This window comes from Manis javanica, chromosome 3 (genome assembly GCF_040802235.1).
Source record: "Manis javanica isolate MJ-LG chromosome 3, MJ_LKY, whole genome shotgun sequence".
Classification (NCBI taxonomy): domain Eukaryota; kingdom Metazoa; phylum Chordata; class Mammalia; order Pholidota; family Manidae; genus Manis; species Manis javanica.
The window spans coordinates 165,883,412-165,902,428 of NC_133158.1; the positions used below are offsets into that span (position 1 = coordinate 165,883,412).

Sequence of the window (19,017 nt, forward strand, 5' to 3'; positions counted from 1 at the left end):
GTTTCATGGACCATAGAGGGAAAAATCAGATTAAATTATAACATGCCATCACATTTGAACTGCCTCTCAGTTTCAGAGATGTCAGAATAAAGAATCCTAGAATAATCGAAATCAGTGAGTTCCCACTATGTCAAGCACAGTGCACAACAAAGAGATTAGAAACAACAAAATAGAACTTTATATTTCAGCACTGAATGTGCTTAATCATGATCTTTGAGTGGATTTTTTGTCCTGACTGGTGAGGTGAGTTTCCTTTTAGATGTGATCTAAGAATATGCGCAGAGGCTTATTGCCAGGACGTTTCCCTTCCATTTTCCAAGGAGCTGGGATTCCAGATTCACCTTTTATCAAGCAACCAAGCGACTAGAGAGCACAGCACCTTGTTTGCTTCATCTGACAGAATCACTGGATTGTTTCCCAGTAGGAAATCCAGAGTCACAGTAACTCTTAAGATGAGATGCCTTGCCCCAGGTTAAGCTTACTTCTCAGGGTTGAGGTGTCTAAGAACCTTTGGACAAGTTCTTTTTATTCATATTAACATGATTAAAACTATGCCTTTAAAATTTTTGACAAAAACTCACCGTAAATTCTTCCCCTCTTTCTTCCTTTGAGATCAGAATCCAGTAATTATCCTCCAGATTCTCTTCCTTTCAACAGGATTTTCCTCTCACAATATACTCACACTTCTCCCACCCACTCTATTTTTTTCCTAACCTTTTCCCACTAAGGAAAAGGCAGTGATCTGTAACTGCTACCTCCATTCTTTGAAAAGCATTCACTTCTTAATTCCATCCTGTCTGCCCACTCTAATGAATAATACACATTAAGTTAAGTGCTGTAATCTAAAGTGTACAGCTTGATGAATTTTTACATGGGTAGGCACCCTACAGCTATGTCCATGTAGCTCCCAACCAGGCTGAGTACCCTGAGTGGCTCCCTCATGCCTCAAATAGTAACTGTTTCTCCCCAGAGGTAACTATTTTTCTGATATCTTTCACCATAGTTTTTTTTTTAACCTGTTTGTTGGCATATCAGGCACATAGTAAACTACATAAATTGCATTATTCTTAAGTCTGTAGCTTGATAAATTTTTACATATGAATACATCCATGTAACCATTATCTGGAACAAGATAGGACATTTAATGTTTCTTAAAAGAATGGCCTTATTGAGATATAATCGGAATACCATGCAATACACTCTAAAAGTGTAAAACTCAGTAGTGTTTAGTATACTCACAGTTGTACAATCATCACTACTCTCTAAATTTAGAACCCCTTCATTATCCCCACATGCCCTATGCTCATTATCAGTCATTCCCTATTTCCCCCTTCCCCCAGCCTCTGGCAACCATTCCTACACTTTCTATTTCTGTAGGTGTGCCTGTTCTGGACATTTCTTATAAATGGAATCATACAGTAGTGGCCTTTCACCTGACAGGCTTCTTCACTGGCATATTGTTTTTAAGGACCATCCAAGTTATGGCATATATCGTACTTCATTCCTTTTTATTGCTGAGTAATATTTCATTCAGTGGATAATTTTGTTTATCCTTTCATCAGTTGATAGACATTTGGGTTGCTTCCACTTTTGGGCTCTTATGATAATGCTTATGAACATTTATGTACACATTTTTGTTTGGACATATACTTTGAATTCTCTTAGATATGTATCTTGGAGTGGAATTGCTGGGTCTTTTGGTGATTCTATGTTAATATTTTTAAAAACTAGCAAACTGGTTTCCTAGATTCTCACAAGCAATGTATGAAAGCTCTGATTTCATCACATTCTCACTAAACACTTGTTATCATGTATTTTGTTTATTGCAGCCATCCTGGTGATTGTGAAGTGGTATCTCATTTGTGGTTCCTGTACATGGAACACCCTCTCTCTCCTTGCCCATCATTACCTGTTAAAAATCCATCTTTCAAGGAAAAAAAAGAAAAAACAAAAATATTCATTTTTCAAATAGTATTTTCTCCATATAGCTTTTTTTGATCAGCCCAACCAGAAGTGATTCTTCCTTTCTTTAAATTCTCTAAAACATTGCTTATATCTCTCTTGTGGTGTGTTTATTTCCCTTACATTGCATTTCTTTGTGTGTTTGTCTTATCTTTACATTACATATCTTATCATTACACTAAAAATTACTAGATGGGAGGTACAATATCTTAATGATCTTTAAATCCCTAGATTTTAAGTGAAGTAAGAAGAAAGCAGATTATGATATATACAAAAGAGAAATATTAGCAAATATTTTTGTCTTCATTCACTGTGTATGTGTGTGTGTTTGTGTGATGTATTGAATTTGGGGGTACCTGCCAAAGATGCCCTTAGGAAAATTACCAATTTCTAGGAATTGGGACAATGATGGGGAAGGTCAGCTCAATATATGCTACCCTGCAATAGAAAGGAGAATTTTATTTGCTTTGAGGATTTATATTGTTAAATGACTTTTGTATTTACAGAATAATAATAAAGCAGAGGGACATTTTCCCTTTAAATTTCTTCCTATCTTCCCCACTGCTTATTTTCCCCAAAATTTTCTAACTAGAGATCAGTGTACCCATGCTAGAAGTCATGTGTTGAGAAGTTGAGGATGAAGATGGCTAAGAGTAGTACTGGTACCTAGATTTGTGTCAGAAATTCCATAGAAATGGAGTTATTTTATTCATTCAAAAACTCTTATTGAAATCAGTATTTTGAATCTAAGCCCCAAGTCACAGCTGCAAATTTGGGGGAAGGAATGTGGTGAAATTTATTGCTGAGAATGTTTATTTCCTTTTTTTTAAATTAAGGTATTATTGATATACAATCTTATGAAGGTTTCACATGAGCAACATTGTGGATACTTCATTCCCCCCTATTATTAAGTCCCCAGGATATTTATTTCTTGTGTTTTTTTCTTCTGGCATGTGTGTTCATGCATGTGTGTGTGTGTGTGTGTGTGTGTGTGTAAAATCTGACCTCTGAAGGCTAACTTCTGATTCATTAGCTCTCAGTAGCAATATATATTTAGAAAAATTTTAGAATTATACCAAATATTTATTGTGTTCATTTAAGCTATGTACCTTACTCTCCCCTAATAATATCAGATGAAAAAGTGGAATAAATTCACCTTTCTTCTTAAGCCCCTAAGCCCTCTTAAATCCTTTAGTGTTTTAGTAGAGTTTTAATAATCGGCATTTATTATCTTTGAACATTAATTAAACCATATATTTTTATAGTATGATTAACTTTGTGAAGTGAGATTTGCTAACTAAGATTTTCTGTTTTCAGAGGAGGAAAAAGTGGCTTTTGTTAACTGGATAAACAAAGCGCTGGAGAATGACCCTGACTGTAAACATCTCATACCCATGAATCCTAGTGATAGCAGTCTTTTCAAATCTCTTGCAGACGGCATCCTTCTTTGGTGAGTTGGGCACTGGGTTAAACGGGCAACGTTCTTACTGTCTCCACCGATGAGCATCCAATGAAAGCGACAATTCATCATTGTCTTTTAAAACCAGTTAAGTAGCTACGTCTACACAGGGCTTGAAGAAGTTACGTTGCATTCAAAATTAAATACCATGTTTTCCAAATGGAATCTCTTATTTTTCTGGTGCCTTTTTCATCTCTTTCCCTAACAACACTAGGAAACGTTTGAGTTATTCCTCTGATGTATTTTAAAATGTTCACAAGATTTCTTTCTTCACCTCTTAAGAAGAGATTATTGACTGGGACAGGAACACGGGGAAGTGTAGGAGAAAGATATACCTCCTTTATGCTCAGATTAAATTAATGCTTTAATTCGGTCTTGTCATGTCTTGGGCCCTTTGCAGTCTGTTTCAGCTTACATAAATTCTCTAAGGGCATGTCTTTGTCTTTGTGGTGTTTATAGTCTCAACATACTTTTTGTACAAAGTACGTGTCTTTATTTTTTAATTTATAAAAATATAGAAAATTTACAAAGATGAAAATAACCATCACAGATTTTCTTATCACCCATAACTAGGTGTTATTAACATTCTGCCGCATTTTCTTTGTGTTTTTTTTCTGCGTTTTTACTTAAAAAGGAAAAAGAACCTACCCATGAGTATAGGATATTAGATTTTAGTATATTACATATGAAACATACCTAGACCTGATTCTGTAACATCATTCTACAGTTGATAGGTAGTAACTGCACTAGCTGGGGTGAGGATTTAATAAAACGGGTAACTGTTGAACCACTGTGTTGTGTATTTGAAACCAAGATTTTATAGGTTTTTATGAGATTTTATATCAATGATACTTTAATAATAAAAAAAAATACCTTGACCTGCACCTACAATACTGATTTTTTCCTCTGAAGAATTGAATGGGTATTTTCTCCTATCTTTATTTTAAAATATAAAATCTAAAATACAGAAGCAAAATTTATATTAATTTCTTTAAAGATGTTTAAATTATTGAAATCTTAGGAAAATCAAGTCTCTTATTGCAACAACAGTAATTTTAACACTGTCAATACCATTTTATGAAATACAGCTTCTATAGAATTCCTTTTGCATTTCAGGCTGCTAAATATTGATAATCACTAAATGAAGTAAAGACAAGGCTCACATAAAGAAAAGGCAAGACTATTTTTAAAAATTAGGAGGAAATGCTAAGATTACTATTATAGTGAGTGATGGATTTGTTTAGGTTAGGGAATATTTCTTAGATTTTAAAAATTAAGTCCCCAACATGAATTACAGTATAATATTTTAAAGAAACTTAAGAACTGCTTTTCAGAATTTAACTATTTTGTCTACTTTGTAAAAATCAACTAAAAACATTTCTGGGAGTCTTAAACTAAATTTCCTTTTCTCTCTAGCAAAATGATCAACTTATCTGAACCAGATACAATTGATGAAAGAGCTATTAATAAGAAAAAGCTCACCCCTTTCACTGTTTCTGTAAGTATTTGTCCTGTGCTAGCAATCACGTTACTCTGCTATAAAATGTATGGCCCATATTAATGGATGTTTAGGCCTGAGCAAATTTATTTTCTCCCATTTTTACTATTGAGAAATAATTGACATACATCACTGTATAACTTAAGGCATATAGCATGATTGTTTATGTATACTGTGAAATGATTATCACAATAGATTCAGCTAAATAACCTTCTCATATAGCTACAATAAAAGGAAAAAATTTTCTCCTTGTAATGAGAACTCAAGATTTTCTCTCTTAACAACTTTCCTATATATCATGCAGCAATGTTAGCCATAGTCATCATGTTGTGTATTACATCCCTGGTATTTAGTTATGTTATAACTGGAAGTTTGTACCTTTGGATTACCTTCATCCAACAATTTCCCCTCCCCCAACCTTTCACCTCTGGTAACAGGTCTGATCTCTTTTTCTATGACTTTTTTTGGATTCCACATATAAGTGAGATCATACACTTTCTCTGTTGGATTTATTTCACTTAACATAATATCTTCAGGGTCTGGCTATGCAAAACCTTTGGTTTAACATAATTTTGGTTTCCAGTAAAAACTAGGCTTTACTAAGTAAAAACTCAGCTGCATTTTGTAATGAATGAAATTATGATTCAAATTCTTTGGATGAACTTCTTTCCTTAAGATAATGGTATTAAGGTTATGTTATAATTATTGAGTTATTTTTATTAATGATTCTTTGCTTGATGTCAGTGTTCTTGTTGGTTGGTTGAAATAAGAATACTGAATAGTTTTACCACATTTTACCATTTCACAGAATTTCAAGCTGTTCTTTTTTTATCAGATTGTTCTGCAGTCAGCTTCTCCATTCAGATCTTGTTAAAGTCCAGAAATTATAGTTAACACACTTTTCCCCTCAAAGTCTCTAGATCAATATGTGGATATCATTATTTATATACTTACAAGGAACCAGTCACTATTCTAAACACACTATATGAATCATCCCTTTCATTCTTCCCCACAGCCTTAAAATAAGGTAGATACTGACTTTACAGATGAGGAGAGTGAGTCACTGAGAAGCTGCGTGATAGCAGAGCCAGAATATGGTCCCAGAGGTCTAGCTCTAGAGCTCATCTTTTAATGTGTGTGCTACAGTGCCACTCTGATGTGATGGTAGTAATAGCAGCTAGTTAATGCGCTGGTCACAACGGTAGCTATCAAAAGTGCTACTGATAAACTATTCCCTTCATTTCTGCGGGCAAGCTCAATCCCTGATTTTGCTGAAGTTAAGTCTCTTCTATAGGAAGCTATGTCCTTAGGGCAGTGGTATATAGTTAGTCTTGGACTATCTGAGGAGTACTCCCATTTCCTGTTACTTTTGAGAAGTAAAGAATTGGATGTTGACTAACATGCTTTCTCGTGTCCCAGTTTCCAATAAGCCAGTCATGTTGCATATCCCTAGCAGAAACTACCAATTTCTTTTGAAGAAACCCATTTTGATTGCAATTTATTTTCTTTCACAACTTGTGTCAGGATGCTTCCTCTATCTGATTGCTGAAAATATTCATATGCATCTTATTTTTAGAATACACATCACACATTTTTATATGGCACTGAATCTGAAACTTACCATTTCTTACTGTTCTATAAATGTATGCTTGGTTTTACTTTTCATACTTGTGTGCAGTGTATTAAAGAAAAAATACTCTGTAACTATTTTGCAATAGCTATAGAATGGATCTGAGGGACTAAGACTTTTACAGTTTTATTTTTAGAGAGAACATTCTTCCAGTATGAGTGGTAATAATAGTCTAGGTCTCCAGGAGGCTTAAAAGAGGGCACTAATGTAGAATGAGAAAAGACAGGCCTTTGGGGAAGGGGCAGAGTGTTACTGTGGATATTAAATCTGTCTTGTTTGTTCAGTAACTTTAGAGCTCTGGGAATAGATCTACTAGAAAACCAGTTTCCCATGAAACTTTATTCCAAAGAAGCCTAATTCATTTGTAAAAGATAGTGAAAATATAGTTTTTCACCTTATGATGATGATGATAGGTTTATGCATTATCATGATGTATAAAAGAAAAATATGAAAGGATGAAAGTGATGTATAAAAACCATGAACACAAGGGAAGAGGGTGGACCAGGTAGTAAAAAGCAGGACTCGGTTTTGATCTTGGCAACTTTTTCATCTCTTTTCTTCTACCCAGTGAACTTCTGAGCTGTGTCTTCTTGCTTGTTTATCATTACTGAAAGAAAAATTATTTATGTGAATTAGACTGAAAACATGTGATTTAGGGACCTAAAAAGTTAGGAAACTAACAAAGAGAGGATATAAGAAATTTAATCTGTTCATTATAACATGTTAAAAGCTAGTACAATTAATACACTCATGTACAAAGTATATATGTATATACTTTATACTTGCATATGTAGATAATTATACACACATATATATGACCTTCATTTCACCTTAAATACAATTACAGTTAAAGTAGGGAAAACATGAATCTCATTTGGACATTCCAAATGGAGTAAAAATAAGGATGAAATCTGAATAACCAACCATGCCTTTATTCCTGCTAGCCCAGTAAGTATATAACACAACCCTCTAAAAATCATTAGCAGAAGTGAACTTAGTTGGAATTGAAACAATGGGAAATGGAAATTTGCAAAGTGGCATGAATGAAAAGAAGGAAAACTTGCAGTACCTATTTGAGACTGTCAGTAAAGAATTGGTTAGTTAATTAATCAAAATAGAAGGAACATCAGAAGCCATCTAGAACAGCAGTACAAAGTTTTCTACCTGGTACACTGGGCTATATCCTAGGCACAGACAGTTCACTTATGCAAAGAAAAGATGGGAGACAATGGATGGCTAGCCCAAGATAAACTGCCATGTTTGCTGTGTCTTCTGTTAATGTCTCTGTAAGGTGAGGTATCTTGTTTTACAGATTAGGACACTGAAACACAAGGAGAGACACCTCTGTCATGTCACAGTTGTGGGTGCCCCATTGTCCCTGTTTCTCTTCACAAACACAGGCCTAACAGGGCTTTTGTCCTTATTAAGATTTGGGGTGCAACCTCTTTATGGGGTTCTCCTGTTATTTCTTCAAGATGTTTAGAACTGGCTTTAGAAAACACCTGGTTTTCCTATTCCCTAGTTACCAGTAGGACAATAATGTTTTATTTTCCAGTTAAAGCCTACCATTTATTTGAACTTAAAACTGCATTTTAGCTCCTTGCTTTGAATCCATTTTTTCAGCCAATTACTTTTATTTGCTATACTTGTAAACCCAATATTTTTCAATAAAATTAACATCAAAAGCTGGCTCCCCATATATCACCAACACAACCTGTTGATGAGACAAAGCTAATTTTACTGCTTACTACAGTAAGAGAAAACACCAAAGTCCTGGCAGTATCTTGGAGCTGGGAAAGTGAGGTCAGAGTTTGAGAATTGGAATTGTGGTTTCAGGTGAGTCTTTTAATGTGGGAGAGGGAGTGGGGAGATGGGTTAGGATTGGATATGGAACATGATACCAAAATCTGTATTGGTGGAAATAGCAAAAGGAAGATTTCAAGGTAAAGGAGTCAAAGAATCTTAGAGATGAACTGTCCACTGATGTTTCCCACTGAAGAACTGATGATCTTTTCAAGTAGTACCTGTTATGAACAATCAAACCTCTGCCTTCTTTTCCTGGAAGAATAAGGTCATGCCCATGAAGACAGAGGTATAGCTCAAAGCCAAGTTAATGTGGGGAGTAAAGTGTGGTTTCCTTGCCATTGTCCAGGGAAAAGAAGTAGTAGAAGGTTTGGCTCTCAGTAGTTATTGGGATCGATTTAGTGAAATTACATGTTTCTTTTGGCCACAGTACCATGCTGTGAATGGTACAATGCATGTGAAATGGGTCATTTTGAGATTAATACTATTATTGGAGTAATTTTCTATGTTGCATTGTGGGGAATCACAACTAGAGCAAATATCCTTTATGCTTTTGGGAGACAAGATTGAAAAATATTACTGGTCAAGCCTAAATTGGCAGAAGCTCTCTCTTGTAAGTTATATTGATTATTTTAAGGTAACAAGCACATCTGAAGATATTAAAACATTTTCTAAGGTATCCAGAACGTATTTGAAGTTTACTGATAATATTTTCATATTTACCATGTTCATTTGTAGCGAATTATGAGGTCATAAATATGTTGAAAGATTCTCTGGTTTTGCCTTCTTTTGGGAGAATTATATTTAAGTGAATATTGCTTATTCACTTTTTTGCGATTTTTCTAATTGCAAAATTACTACAAAAAAAATTTAATTCCAAATGCTTACATCAATTACCCCAGACTGAATCCCCAGAGATAGAGCTGTTTATCTGGAGCCCAGTAAGATAAATAGCTTCAGCACACTGCAAGAGGGAGTGAACCTTTGTGTGGACCTATCCCTGTAGAAATAAAAGACAAAGACAGTCTCTACCCTTTCCCAAGAAATAATCAAACACAACAACAAATCCCCTAGTTCTTAAAGCTACCTCTTTTTATCTTGGTGACTTTTTGTCTGACTCTACTGATTATCACCATTAAATGGCCACAAAAATAAGGCCTAGCAGTAAACCGGCCACTGTATCCTTCCAAAAGGTAATGGGGAAAAGAAATCCTCAGTACATACGATGCATTTGTTATCTCTAGAGAAGAAATTGGAGGAAATAAAAAAATCTAAAAGCTAAGGTAAGCCTAAGTTTTTCTAATTCTGTGCCTTTCTCAGTTTGCTTTCTTACGTTGTCCCAAACTGTTTTCTGTGGTTGGTTGTTTTTTTCTTTTTCTTTACATTTGTATTTCTGGTCACTGATACAGTACTAACAGATGGCAACTAAAGGACAAGTTAATTAACATTATTAAATAAATATGCCTTTGCTTAAACCCTTAGTTTAAAATTAGTAGCATGTGGGTAAACAAGTTTTAAGAACAAGAGTTACCTTTTAGGTTTGTTGGAAAATAATTCCAAACTTACAAAGAGTTGCAAAACAAAAAACTGTATAAAACCATAATATACCCTTTACCTAAATTTACCTACTAATGGTTTACTCCACTTGCTTTAGTATTTTCTCTCTCTGTTGCCCTCCCGTCCACTCTCTCTCTCCCCCCCCTCTCATTTGTGCATGTATGTGTGTACACAACATTTCTTTCTTTTGAGGATAAACTACATGCCTTGTGATCCTTTACCCATGAATTCCTTAGCATATATTTACTAGGAATGGAATATTATTCTCTTACTTTACCACAGTATATTTATCAAGTTCACAAATGTAGACATTTAGGGCCATAAGATATCTAATTCTCTTCATAGCTGCTGTTAATTTCTGTCATTCGGTTAAGATGTTGCCTAGTTTCTATGTAATTACTGTTTCCTTTTTCTTTTTCTCCCTTACAACTAATGTGCAGTCTGCAGATACCTTGCTCCGCACCAGAATTTCTCCCTAGACCGACTATGCACTGATGACTCTCTCCTGATCTGGTCTATACCATGATGGTCACACACATTTTCTTTAACTCAGGCTCTTCCTCCATGCTCACGTGTCGTCTAGCTGGCATTCTGCAATAAAGAAACCGCTCTTATCTTCTCTCCCCCTCTCGGTCATGATACGGACTCAGGAATTCCTACTTTTTTCATTCATTCTGTGCTTAATTCATTACTGTGCTTAATTATTTTGGTGCTCAAATTGTCCCAGATTTGGCTATAGAGAGCTCTTTCAAGCTGGCTGTGGGTTTTTTCCCCCACTTTTAAAAAAATTGTAGTAACATACACATAACATAACATTTACCATTTTTAAGTGTATAGCTTGTTGGTGCTAAGTACATTGACATTGTTGTTCACCCAGCACCACCATCCATCTCCAGGACTTTTTCATCTTGCAAAACTGAAACTGCTACCTATCAAACAATAACTCCCCATCCCCCCTGCCCTTATCCCCTGGCTCTATGGATTTCACCACTCTATGTACCTCATATAAGTGGAGTCATACAGTATTTTGTGTATGTGTGGCTGGCTTATTTCATTTAGCCTAACGTCTTCAAGGTTCAATTCATGTTGGAGCATGTATTAGGATTCCCTTTTTAAGGCTGGATAATATTCTATTATATGTCTGTAGCACATTTTGTTCTTCCATTCATCCATGGATGGACTCTTCAGTTGTTACTACTTTTTGACAATTTTGAATAATGCTACTTTGAACATGGCTGTGCAAATATCTGTTTCAGTCTCTGCTTTCACTTCTTTTGAGTATATACCTGGAAGTGGAATTGTTGGAGTACATGGTAATTCTATGTTTAATTTTTTGAGGAATCGCCATACTGTCTTTGATAGAAATGGTACCATTTTACATTTCCCCAGCATTGCACAAGGGTTCCAGTTTCCCCATAGCCTAATAATAGATATCCTAATGGGTGCGAAGTGGTGTGAGTTTGATTGACATTTCCCTAGTGATGAGTCATGTTGAGCATCTTTTCGTGTGCTTTTGTGTATCTTCTTTGGAGAATTTATTCATGTCTTTTGCCCATATTTTAATCAGGTTGTTTTGTTGTTGTGGTTGAGTTGTAGGAGTTTTCATGTATTCTAGATATCAATCCCTTATCAGATATATGATTTGCAGATATTTTCCCCCATTCAGTGGATACCTTTTCACTCTGTTGATATCATCCTTGATGCACAAAGCCTTTAATGAACTGACTCCTTCCTAAAAGTTACCTTTAAAATTCTTGAGAATTAAAACCTGATTGCACATCATTTTTCAAAGAAGTGTTTCTAAATAGGGAGAAATAAAAAAATCATTAGCCCAACACTAATAAACTGACAGTATTAGAATTTCTAGGAGAATATGTTATTAAAATATTTGCATAATGTGATATTATAAAATGTTAATAATAACAATTTCCCTCTTCTTTTTGTGTGTGTGGAATGTTGGGAGATGATCCTAAAGATTTTTGATTGTCATGCTAAGGATTTGGACTTGACCCTCTCCTTTCCCTCTATTTCTTTACTCTTACCCCTTCATCCATTTATTCAATAAATGTTTATTGAGCACATACCATGTGATAAGAGCTGGGAAAACAGTTCCAAGCATATGAAAAGCCTCTGTTGTCATAGAGTTCATACTCTAATTGGTGGTGATGTAATAATAAACACGCAAGTATATAATCTGATGGAGAATGATAAGGAGTAAAACAGGCAATAACAAGTGCCAGCAGAGCTTGTGGTGATGCTTGCTACTTTGTGTAGGCTCATCAAAGAAGGCCATTAGGTGGTACATGTGAGCAGTCTTAAAGGAATTGCGGATATTAGGCGAAAGTGTGTTCCAGGCAGAGGGAATAGCAAGCTCCAAGGCCCTGTATAGCTGTAACAGAGAGGACACAGTGGGAGTGACAGGGAACTTTGAAGGGATTTAATTAAAGCTATACCTTCAGGTATATATATTTTTATTAAGATCACTGACAGCAGAGTATTGTGAAGATGGATTGTAGAGAGTAAATCAGAGAATAGGTGTAAGGAAGGAATGAAGGAGCCTAAAGAAACAAAGGCACTGAGTTTCCAGAGCTATTTAGAAGGTGGAATTGACAGCAATTGGCGACTGGATGTGGAAGGCAAGGAGGAAGGGGGGTCCTACTCATATTTCTGACTTCGGTAGAAAGAAGACAAGAATAAAGGTTGGTCCTATCACCCAAGTTAGGAAATAAATAAGAAAAAGCCAATTTAGACAAGGAATTAAAGAAAGGCCAGAGAAGCATGGCAAGAAAATTGCTTCAGTTTTGGACATGTTGAGTTTGGGGTACTTGTGAAACATTGAGGTAGACATAACCAAGTGAATATATAGGTGTGGAGCTTAGAGTCGGGACTGGAGATATGGGTTGAGAAGTCACTGGTGTATAGAGATGATAGTTAAAATGGTGGGATTTTTTTATTTTAGTAATGGTATTTTGCTTTTAACTACTACTTACATTTAAAAATCTGAAATTTTGCAGTCCTTTGTCTCGTATATACCTTCACACTTGATGACAAGACTTTAGAAAGTCCTTTCTCATGTGTATTTTGCTTTGTGGCCATTCAGGAAAACTTAAACCTAGCCCTGAATTCTGCCTCAGCCATCGGTTGCACGGTGATCAACATTGGTGCACAGGATCTCAAAGAAGGAAAACCTCACTTGGTCTTAGGACTTCTCTGGCAGATCATCAAAGTTGGTCTTTTTGCTGATATTGAGATTTCCAGGAATGAAGGTAAGATCATCAAAAATACTTACTTTTCCCTGACATATTCTTACTACAGGAAGAATTTATATTTCAGTGGTTTCTTCTCAGCTCTGATTGCCTTGCTGAACGAAGGTGAGGAACTGGAGGAGCTGATGAAGCTTTCCCCGGAAGAACTGCTGCTGCGGTGGGTGAACTACCATCTGTCCAATGCAGGGTGGCGTACCATCAGCAACTTCAGCCAAGACATTAAGGTTTATATTTCAATGTTCATTTTGTGACATGAAATAAGGATGAGGAATGTAAAAAAAACTAAAGGGGTTCAGACCTAAATTTGAACTGAAATTTAATTTATAAGGACACAGTAGAAAATGAAATTTTGCATTTCTCTGTCTGAAGTGGACTCTCTCCCCCGATTGTAGTCACAAAACTTTTTATTCCAAAACACTGGTTTGTTGGCTTTCAATAAAGAACAACAACTGGCTGTGAGAGGAAGCAGATGCTAGCCTTAGCCTGTCAAAGCATTCTTTCCCATTTTACATGCCACAGATAGAATAAATTATGAGGATGTCAGTCTTAATTGGGACTGAGAATTCCACCTGTTTGCTGAACTAGAGGCCCATTTGGGCCTGACCAGGTGAACTCTCTTACTCCCACTTTGCCAGTAACCAGCTAACAACAAGCCAAATTATCCTGAGGACACAGGGAATCAGTAGACAAAAGGAGGTCTTCAGGTATATCTCTCAACCAAGTAGCTTAGTAAAACACTTACCTCCTACTGAGAGAGCTCTTTCAAGGAAACTGCAGCGTTCATTCTGCCTAACAACCCTCCCATGGTCACTGCCAAGAAAAGCATTGCCAACTTGGAACCCTGGGACATTTTCTTCCCCATCCTTTTTTTTTCCATACTAATCAGTGTTGGCATTAATTCATATTTTCTCTTCAGGTATATTAACACTATCAGTTAGGTTATGTTCACTTTGAAGTGACATTGTATTTCTCTGCTTTCATCTATCGTATGTTCATTTAAAATTTTATTTTGGGGGGTTCTGTTATTTTAGAATTCAGTTGATCAGATATTTATTAAGCTGCTTTCATCTATCGTATGTTCATTTAAAATTTTATTTTGGGGGGTTCTGTTATTTTAGAATTCAGTTGATCAGATATTTATTAAGCTGCTCCTGTGGGGCATTATGCCAGGCACAGGAGATGCAAAGACCTAGCTCTTGAGAAGCTTACCAAGCTGTCCTTCTAATTTTAACATTACACAGGGAGATAAACATCTAGTAAGTACATGGATGTTGCAGTTATCTACTGTATAACAAGCCACTCAAAACTTAATAGATTAAAATAATGATTTATTGTTTCTCTTGATTCTATGGGTTAATGCAGCTTGAGAGGTGGTTCTGTTTCAGATGGTGTTGGTTGGGATGACTAACTCCTTTGCATTCAGCCATCATTTGGGCTGGTCTGGAAGGGTCCCACTTGCATGTCTGGCCCCTCACTACTTCTCCACAAAGCCTTTCCACATGGCTAGCTTGCACTTCCTCACAGCATGAAGGTCTCAGATAGCTGGACTTCTTACATGGAGACTAACTTCAAGGGGGCAGGAAGCAGAAACTCTAAAGATGGGCTCAGAAACTCCAGAGCATCACTTCCACTACATTCTGTTGGTCAAGGCAAGTCAGGAACAAGGCCAGTCTGAGTTAAAAAGAAGGGGAAATAAACTCTGCCTTTTGATGGGAGGAGCTACCTGTATGTACAGGGAAGAATTATGATAGCTGTCTTTGGAGACAATTTCACTGGATGATCGAATATGCTGTGGTCACAGCTTATTTGTAGAGGTGAGCTGTGCAGTATAGAGGAGGGCCCGTAATTCATTCTAGAGAAACCAGGGGAGGCTTCCAGAAGAAAATATTTGACCCTCAGCTTAAGTGTTACTGATAGCTGGGAGTGTGAACGAATGAAAAGGTGAGGAAGGGTATTCCAGATACAGGGAAAGTGTTGCTAGAAGCTCTGAGATGCAAAACATGGTTGCCAGAAGCTCTGAAGTGAAAACAATATAGTGCATTCAGGAACCTATAAGTAATAAAAGTTATTACGTTCTATGCATTCTTGGAGATGAGGGCAGTTTCTTCAGTTTGAGCTTTTCCTAAATCCAGTGGCGGTTTTACTCGTTTTTAAAATACGATTTCATTTCTTTCCTTGAAGGATTCAAGAGCCTATTTTCATCTGCTTAATCAGATTGCACCTAAAGGTGACCGGGAAAATGAACCTGCCATTGCCATTGACTTTTCAGGATTTAATGTGAGTACAGTTTTTAATTTAAAAAATTTTATTTTGGTAAAATATACATAAGATTTACCACCTTAACCATTTTTAAGTGTACAGTTCAGTGGCATTAAGTACATTTGCATTGTGTGCAACCATCACCACTCTCCACAGTGAAATATGTACCCATTAAACAGTAGCTCCCCAGTCCCTTCTCTCTCGAGCCCCTGGTAACCACTGCTCTACTTTCTATCTCTATGGATTTGATTAGTTAGTGCAGATGAATGTAGAGTGCAATTCTCTATGGCCAGCATTCACAGGGGGAGTCCTCAGCCCTTCATTAAAGCTCAGCCCTCAGCAGCTTTTTTTGCCCTAACCTCCAAATCTCCAGGCCAAGTCATCTGGCCCTCATGATTGAAGAGATGGAATTGTACATCTGACCTTTAGTATGAAATCAACCCTACATCCCCTTTCTCCTGGTGCAGTGAAACTGCAGCTCACCAGGGTGCTTTTGTGACTCACTGTGTACCTTGAAAGAGAGCAACAAGCCATTTTTAAGTTGCTAAGCAACCATCAGTTCTTCAACTTACATTCGTAAATATGCAAAAGATGGCAATTCCTTGTATTAATGGTGTAGGAATGACTGATACAGATCCAAACCCATCTAACACATTTCCTAGAAAGCCCATTCTTTTAGCAAAAGTTTTAAATCCTGGGGATAGTTCTATCCAAACATTAAAATCTGGTCAAACCGTAGAGTTGGTATGAAAATCTAAGTGCTTCAAGTGCAACATCCCTAATATTTAGTTTTAAAAGCAATTTGAGGCATTACTAATTATATTTCAGATTATTATAATGAAATATCTAAGAAACCTAGTATTGAAAATTATGCAAAATTTGCAAATTAGATTGAGTCAAAAAATCAGGAACTTAAAAACTTAAGGAAAATTTCAAATATATACAAAAGTGACCAAACTTAGTCCATTGAACTACCATGTGTCCCATCTCCCAGGTTCAACGACTATCAATCCATGGTGAATCTTTATCATGTACCTATTTCCTTCCTGTCCAGTATAATTCTGAAGCAAATCCTAGATGTCAGTAATTGTGTCAATAAGTGTTTCAGTCTGTATTTCTGAAGGACAATCTGTATAAGGTATAATAAGGTCCAATATATTAGATCTTATCATAGTTAAAAAAAATAACAGTAATCTGTAATACTCAAGTATCTAGTCAATTGACATTTCCATTGCCACATAAATGCCAGATTTTCTTTTTATAGTTTATTTAAATTAAGATCAAATTAAGGTCTACATATGATTAATTTATGTCTATCTTAGGAACTTTTTACTGCTCTTTAATGGCTTTGAACCTACTGCTCTCTCAGATTTCATTTACATTTTTACTTCTTTGCATCACTGGTGTATAGAACTGGATAAGTCATGATCCTTGATCGTGTTAGTCTCATCATGGGTCCATGCATGTCCCTCTTTTCTTTTGTTTTTAGTTGTTTTGAAATTATAACAGGCCTGTATGAACCCTTAATCCAAAAGAAGCTAAGACCCTGACATAATTGACATTTAGCTGTGCCATTTTTTCCCTTCCCATTTCTCTGCCTCACCTTAATGTGATAATCACGGTCTTGAATCTTAGGTTCATTGTTCTTTTGTTTTTTTTCTTTCAATTAAATAAATTTCATACAAAATTAAATTTTTAGTTTTACTTTTTACTTCATATAAAGTTTATGTTGTACTTAGATTTCTAGGACTTATTTTGAGCATATTGATAAGAGTCACTCATATTGCTGTATGTCGTTGTTTTAATATAATACAGTTTATTCAGTTACTCTCCTATTGATAAGCATTTGGCTTTTTTTCCAGGATTATGCAATTGTGAGAAGTGCTGTTCCTTCTAATTTTAACATTTTTTAATATATGTCTCAGCTTGTTTTTCATTGAGAAAAGATCCTACTGGAAATACCATACAGGGTAGAGTGGGTGAGACATCTAAGACTCCTTGCCAGAGGCACTCCAATATGGCTTGAACAAGTTACCTACAAAATTCAACCAGTAGGATCTTATTGATATAATATTTGAGAGTTTGGTTGAGTACTTCAGCAAGGAGGGTGAAATATTCCTCTGAGCCCAGCAAGACTTGTTGATTTAAAAGAAATGGGGAACTTGACTTGTAATTCCTGTACATTCTGAACTTATTTTGAGCTATTATTTGATATGTTTCCAGAAAAATAATTGCTTATAAATAAGTATATCAAAAAAGCAAATAATCCAATTAAAAAATGGGCACAGGATCTGAACAGACACTTCTCCAAAGAAGAAATTCAGATGGCCAACAGGCACATGGAAAGATGCTCCACATCATCAGAGAAATGCAAATTAAAACCACAATGAGATATCACCTCACACCAGTTAGGATGGCCAACATCCAAAATACAAACAACAACAAATGTTGGCGAGGATGTGGAGAGAGGGGAACCCTCCTATACTGCTGGTGGGGATGTAAATTAGTTCAACCATTGTGGAAAGCAGTATGGCGGTTCCTCAAAAATCTCAAAATAGAAATACCATTTGACCCAGGAGTTCCACTCCTAGGGATTTACCCTAAGGATGCAGGAGCCCAGTTTGAAAAAGACATATGCACCCCTATGTTTATCACAGCATTATTTACAATAGCCAAGAAATGGAAGCAACCTAAGTGTCCATCAAGTAGATGAATAGATAAAGAAGATGTGGTACATATACACAATGGAATATCATTCAGCTATAAGAAGAAAACAAATCCTACCATTTGCAACAACATGGATGGAGCTAGAGGGTATTATGCTCAGTGAAATTAGCCAGGTGGAGAAAGACAAGTATCAAATGATTTCACTCATCTGTGGAGCATAAGAACAAAGAAAACACTGAAGGAACAAAACAGCAGCAGACTCACGAAACCCAAGAATGGACTAACAGCTACCAAAGGGAAAGGGACTGGGGAGGGTGGGTGGAAAGGGAGGGATAAGGGGAATAAGGGGCATTACAATTAGCACACATAATGTGTGTGGGGTCATGGGGAAGGCAGTATAGCACAGAGAAGACAAGTAATGATAGCACCTTACTATGCTGATGGACAGTGACTGTAATGGGGTATACGGGGACTTGATAATGGGGGAATCTAGTAACCACAATGTTGCTCATGTATTTGTAGATTAATGATACCAAAATAAAAAATATATATATATGCATAAAAGTAAAAAAAAAATAAAAATAAGTATGTAATACAGTAAAAAATTATGCTAGTCAGAAGTTTAATTTTGATCATTTTTATTTCATTGTTTAGGAGAAAAATGACCTGAAACGTGCTGGATTCATGCTTCAAGAAGCAGATAAACTAGGGTGCAGACAGTTTGTTACTCCTGCAGATGTGGTTTCAGGCAATCCTAAACTTAATTTGGCTTTTGTAGCTAATCTTTTTAACACATACCCATGCCTACACAAGCCTGATAATAATGACATCGATATGAATTTATTGGAAGGTACGTTCTTTCTGCCTTTAATTGGCTCACTGTGTGTATCTTCTTGTGGTGCTGTCCTACTTCACT

The 19,017-nt window shown here is 36.1% G+C and overlaps 1 protein-coding gene across 5 annotated transcripts in view; it reads left to right on the forward strand.

Annotated features, from left to right (window-relative positions):
- PLS1 (plastin 1) overlaps positions 1-19,017 on the forward strand; it is a 115,991-nt gene that overhangs the window by 76,118 nt on the left and 20,856 nt on the right. For all 5 annotated transcript variants that reach the window (XM_017658459.3, XM_017658456.3, XM_036996430.2 and 2 more), the window contains 6 exons: positions 3,280-3,412; positions 4,838-4,919; positions 13,010-13,175; positions 13,257-13,399; positions 15,357-15,452; positions 18,756-18,951. In XM_017658459.3, the coding sequence (XP_017513948.2) occupies positions 3,280-3,412; positions 4,838-4,919; positions 13,010-13,175; positions 13,257-13,399; positions 15,357-15,452; positions 18,756-18,951 (816 nt within the window). The remainder of the gene's footprint in view (positions 1-3,279; positions 3,413-4,837; positions 4,920-13,009; positions 13,176-13,256; positions 13,400-15,356; positions 15,453-18,755; positions 18,952-19,017) is intronic.